Genomic DNA, 6,000 nt, shown 5'->3' with positions numbered 1-6,000 from the left:
AAAAGAAATGGGTATGTGAATTTATATTAAACTTGTTATTTATGAACTTTTGCTCAATGTGTCCACAATACACATAGATTTTGTTTATCTATAGAAGAAACAAGTTGAATCCGGACACAAATGATGCCTTTTTATAAGCTTTATTTGCTATATGTTCTTTTGTAATGTTTATCTATTATAAGTATGCAATGCAATGAAATCAAAATATCCCAAAAAATGGGAAATTTTAGAGCTGACAGTTACAAATTGAAGTAGACCCACCTGACCAGAAGGTTATAGAGCAATAATATGTGCAGATGAAATGAAAATGCATTTGACAAATGAATGACTTCTGCCTTGGTTTGGGGATGAAACATGTGTACTGTAACACATTCTGTGTAAGAACCACTCACCAACAAAATAACCCTTTCTTCTTGGCTAAGTTAAGTTGCATGGAGAATGAATGAATCAATTGGAAATCAATTCTCACATTTGGTTCTCCATTCCAACCTTCATTCCGTTTCCAAAGTTGTTTAGCAAGGTCTCGATCTGTTTAATCTCTTTCGGAATTGACCCCGTTAGTACCTGGATTCAACAAGTTTGTTGTGAATTACCAAATGAAATAAATTTCCCCATAGTTAAAATTAGTGGAAATTCAGAATTGTCTCAGTTATCGAAAAAAAAATAAACTACAAAAGGCCATTTAAATATTTTTCTTTTAGAACAAGCATGTGTCTACCTCATATCCTGATTCTGTGATGAGAACCTCATCCTCAATTCTTATCCCAATGCCTTGATGCCTGCATTTCATAACAAACCCTTAATGCATTAACTTCCATCGTCCCTTGGAACATTCAAAGCCAAATGTAGAGTATATATAAGGTCCTCATAAAGATTGATCTACCACATAGCACCTAACACTGGATCTAATTTTACAGTTAAGATTTTCTAAAAATTGAAAACCGTAAACAAACATGGTAAACTTTCAGATTCCCATTCCCACTCCTCCCTATACCGCAATACCAAACAGCCCCTCAAGAAAATTAGAAAACAGATGTATAAGCCTATAGAACAGATCTTGTTCAAGTAAAGGTCAGAAATTTACAGTTAGGATTACTTTGGTGAGAGATGATTATTCAATATTAGAAATCAACTTTTGATAACATCCATAGTAAGACGGGTAAGCCAAGATAATCATGACAGTATTGGACCTATTTGAGATTGAGTGAGACATTTTCCTTTGCTCATTTGTAGTTGAAGGACTTACAATGATACATCATGACAGACCTGAGTCCAATCTCATAAAGTAAAAATGATTAAGCTAAAAATACCTTTCTGAACCACCAAAATAAGATGGAATATAGACTCCCGGTTCAATTGTTATCACCTGGGCAATAATAATAAAATTTTGTCAAAGTAAAAACACAACGCCGCAGCTAAGTACGTTCAACATAAACATTCAGCATTCAGGTAAGTAAAGATATTGGCATACCATAAAACCATGGAGACAGTATGCCGCAGAGGAAAATAGATACAAACTAGAAACATTTTGAAAAAGTAGTGTTCAGTGATAACAAAGAACACTTACAACACCCGGTTTCAAGGGACGGTCATAGCTGATATTAGAACAATCATGAACATCCATCCCTAAATAGTGGCCTAGACAACAAGGAAAAACAAATCATCACCAATCATAATTTCCAGTAGTTTGACCTAAATGGTAATTAAATCAATGAGCTCTATGAAAATGGCCATAGTTTCAAGCATAACACTCATAGCATTAGTCATACAGGAACAAACATATGTCAAGGGATATGAAAAGAGAACCTATAGAAGTTGGGTTCAGCATATGATATGAACTGCTTGCTTCTCTTTGCAAGATTCCAATCTCCTTGAGTCCTTTGCGCAGTTTTTCAACCTGTGCAAGCAATGGACACAGTTTCAACAATTATCTAATTCGATAGACAGAGAGATAGACAACTAAGAGAGAGAGATGATAAAGCGAGGAAAACACAATCACAGCCACCATCCATTGCCACTCTTACCCTCACAAAATATAAAATAAAAGAGGGCATGTACCGAATAGTTGTGTATTTGTCGAATACTAGCACCCGGTTTGCAAAGCTTCAGGCATTCCTTGTTTGTTTGCAAAATAAGGTCATAAAGTTCTTCCTGAAAAGGAAAAAGAAAGAATGAATAAAAAAAAACAGAGAGGGAAACCATATCTGTGAAGTGTACAGAAGAAGCCAAAGAGATAAAAAAATTTAAAAATTGTACCAGTGCATTCAACATTAATGAAGGGGAACAACAGATACACATACATATTACTTTATGGAGAATGAGATTAAAAAAACAAACAGAGTGCCAAAGAAATGTCAAGTTGTCCATACTTGAGGAGAGGAAAAGCTACCACAGGGTGGCCAAGTACGAGTAAGATCACTGACATAACCATGCAACTCACACCCAACATCCATCAAAACAAGATCCCCATCTTTGATCTGCACGATATTATAGCACTTAGCAGTGTTTGAAAAGTGGACAATTTGTCTAGCTAAGTAGATTTGAAACCAAAAATAGTAAATGACAATTTGTATGGACTCACTTTCTGATCATTTCGAGAATAATGTATAACACTTGCATTAGGTCCACCACCAACAACAGGGTTAAACCTGATCATGTGGAAAAGGAAAATGACAATCTTGCATGAAACTACAGTTATTGGCATTATAAACAATATTCCATCATATAATCATTGACCACCAGGTCTACCACAAACACTTCTAATTACAAAATAAGATGGGCATGGCTAGAATTTAAGTAACATTTGTGGGATCCGACTATATACAAATACTTACGCCATTCTTTGAGCACCTCTTATCCTGCATTCGTATTCAAATTTTGCTGATAGGATACTCTCACAAGGATACATCTTAGAGTGAAGCATTGTCTGCAGGAGAGCCTATCCAAGCCCAGTATAATTATTAAGTATAAATGAATGAAGGAATAATTCGAGTAATATTTAGAAATAATTTATGAGAACACGATTCCACATGAGCCTGATTAGGAAAAGGTATTGTAAATAGTACCTGGCAAGCAATTGATGCAGATTCCCTCATTAACTTAAGTTCTGCAGGTGATTTTATCAGCCGTAACTCATGGGTGATACATGCCACATCTTTAACCTTTCCAGTGTCTGCAGCTTTTTGGAAAGGCTCCAAATTCATATATGCTGGTATGGCTGTATGGACATTGTGGAACAATGTGGACGATCCCTTTATCATATCTGGCAGTATCTGCAGTCAGTAATAGAAAGTGAGATAAGTATAAATGCATGAGAAAGGCTTACTAGAAGTGGTCAGGTGATAGTTTGATTTTGAAAAGGTTACTTCACAGTCGAAAGCATATAATTAATAATATTGCTCGCTTTAAATTAAGCACCTGCATGATGCTTATCAGATCACTGCAATGATCAACTTAGAAAATAAAGCTTTTCTGCCTTTTGACACAATCTTGAGTAATGGTCAATGGAGGAACTCATAAGAGAATCACAACAGCTAAATTTGCGAAAGTGACAACTTTATGTATTCTGATATTAGAGTCGAGTGTCAATTTATTTTAGCTAAAGTGGCATTGAAACATGGGAAGAGGGGCTGCGCTAAGATTTTAAAGAATCTGCTTACCTCTCTTAATTTGCGCATTGGATATGCTTTTTCAGCCTTGAATGTTTCCAAGGCATCATCAACACCAGCAACTTTCCCTTGCCAGATAATATCCTAAAGAAAAGGAAAAAAGACCCTTAAACTTAGTGCTTCATTTGTGTACAATATGCATTTTGCATGCACTACAAAAAACCAATATAGTTCTATACATGAGGAATTGCATCAGGCATGAACATGCAGAATCCACACTCGTGGCCTAAAATAGCTAAGCCACCAGGTTGCTGGCAGCCAGTCATATATAGATAATCAGCTTCTTGTCGAAAATTGTAAGGCACCACATCAGTCATCATCTTCACAGGGGCAGCTGCAATGATGGCCAAACTCTTCTCTGGAAGAAGCTCCAGAAACTTTTTCCTTCTTGAAACATATTCTTCAGAGCTAATGCCCGGTGTTACCTCCCCTTCTTTGAGTAACTGAAAAGGAAACAAGATCAGATCATCCTTATACCAGAACAATGTCCTTAGCTAGTTGATTCTGTGTTTGTGTGCAATGCATATGTATGTATGTATAGTGAAAGTTGTTTGTAGTACTAACCTGTGGGTGCGATGCAGGAGTTGGTTGTCCAATATCAATAACATTCTTGGTAGAAAAAGTGCGACAGTAGATGATAGACTGAATAAAAATGAAAAAAGTAAAATCAATAAATAGGAAAACACCCAAAATGTGATCAAAACCGGAGTTTCAAAGCTAAAATTTATGCTATTATTCATGTCATGTTCATGAAAGAGGTGCATTTTCGTGTACTTATTTGGGGGGGAAAAAAACTCCCCCTTAAGACTTACTTTCCAACTATTCTTTACTGATAGTAACCTAATCAAGAAAAATTCATAAATTTAAACTTTGTGAAAGACCAGACCACACTTTCAGAACTAGCACTCGCATTGACCCGAAGCTAAAGTTAGTTGATAAAGAATCTTCTTCAAGAATATATCAACTATTTTATTTCTTTCATGAAAATCTACAAAGAAAGGATTACAGCAAGTACCAAATTTATAATCAACTAAATAAATACAGAAGCCCAGCAGCATACAAAATTACAATCCCCTACTTATATTTATATAAGCATCAATTTATACTTACATACATACATAAACACATATATATGTGCATCAATTTAGCAAAGAAACGCATCATAATACTCAAACAAATATTAAACCATCCTGGTCCTCTTCGTTAACACAATTCATCAAAGAAGAGAAAATCTAACCGCGTTCGAATATTGAAACAGCACACCCATTCGTAATTCAATCCGCAAATCAAAAAATCTAAAATATATTCCAGAAGCTATATGAATTGAGGAGAGGTACCTGTTTTAGAGAAGCTCCCTGTGATAATTTTCTTAAGGCAATCTGCATTTTGATGCAAGAACACACACAAATCTGCTTCCAGTGTTGTGGTTGAGTTTTAGGGTTTAAGATATTAAGAGAAGACCATAAACCCTTTCTGTTAGAAAATTACTGGATCACCCTTTTCTTATTACTTATTACTTATTAGAGCTCAGCTTAGCTCCCTGTTTTATGCTTTTCTTTTGTCTAAGCCTAACAATTACTAGTTAGTTAGTTGCTTAAGGCAACGGTTTTAACCATGTTTTATACCAATTAAATAGTCTATATCAAAAATTAGTATTGAATCTTTTAGTTTAAATTTATTTTATGATTATGTTTGTTGTAGTTTTATAACCTCATTTGTATATTTTTAAAAAATTTCGAATAGTTTATGATTTAAATATTTTATTTGACTATTTTTTTTTATACGCGTGTTAAATTATTTAAATTTTATATTTCATTTAAAAAAAAGATTTATATTCATCATCATAAATTATTTAGAATTTTTATAAATTTATAAATAGTATTAAATAATTAAAACGTGCATGATGATAAAGAAAAAATTAAACTAAAAAGTACTCATAAATACATTTAGAAAAGTGTACCACATATTCTTCCATTACTTTTTATTACTTCTTTTATCTTTTTCCAAAAGTTAATGTATAAATCAGAATATTTTGCGGTTAAACTCTTTCAACTATTACTCTACTTGCATTTAACTTTTTAAGTTTAAATTTTGACGGTAAAACTCATCAAACTACTGAATTGCTTGCAAATTTAAAGTGTTATTCATTTTTTATAGTTTATTTTCAATATATACTGTTTATGTGTATTTTTTTGTACATGTATCAAATTTATATTAGTACACCTAATATTATTTTTTAAAAAATATAAAAATTATTTCAAAATTTATAATATTTTTTATTTTTATAATATTATTTAATTTTAAAATGAATTTTGAAATAATAATATTAAGT

The 6,000-nt window shown here is 33.1% G+C and overlaps 1 protein-coding gene across 2 annotated transcripts; it reads right to left on the bottom strand.

The window, feature by feature from the left end:
• Positions 1 to 59: 59 nt before the first annotated feature.
• On the bottom strand, positions 60 to 5,141 carry LOC115721342 (intermediate cleaving peptidase 55, mitochondrial). 2 transcript variants are annotated; one of them, XM_030650617.2, is made up of 14 exons: positions 5,006 to 5,141; positions 4,233 to 4,310; positions 3,848 to 4,111; positions 3,660 to 3,752; positions 3,066 to 3,272; positions 2,835 to 2,938; positions 2,582 to 2,648; positions 2,370 to 2,477; positions 2,059 to 2,151; positions 1,807 to 1,897; positions 1,568 to 1,638; positions 1,311 to 1,366; positions 719 to 779; positions 60 to 564 (listed from the first exon to the last, which is right to left on the bottom strand). In XM_030650617.2, exons 1-14 carry the CDS (start codon positions 5,051 to 5,053, stop codon positions 466 to 468), a joined length of 1,440 nt encoding a protein of 479 aa, XP_030506477.2. In that variant the 5' UTR covers positions 5,054 to 5,141; the 3' UTR covers positions 60 to 465. The 2 variants fall into 2 exon arrangements, 1 of the variants encoding a protein (XP_030506477.2); XR_009685902.1 differs by lacking the exons at positions 60 to 564; positions 719 to 779 and having other exon boundaries at positions 1,472 to 1,638; positions 5,006 to 5,140.
• Positions 5,142 to 6,000: the final 859 nt, after the last annotated feature.

This window comes from Cannabis sativa, chromosome 2 (assembly GCF_029168945.1).
Source record: "Cannabis sativa cultivar Pink pepper isolate KNU-18-1 chromosome 2, ASM2916894v1, whole genome shotgun sequence".
NCBI classification, from domain to species: domain Eukaryota; kingdom Viridiplantae; phylum Streptophyta; class Magnoliopsida; order Rosales; family Cannabaceae; genus Cannabis; species Cannabis sativa.
The sequence above is the reverse complement of the archived record's forward strand: the minus strand, read 5'-3'. Positions and strand labels throughout refer to the sequence as shown.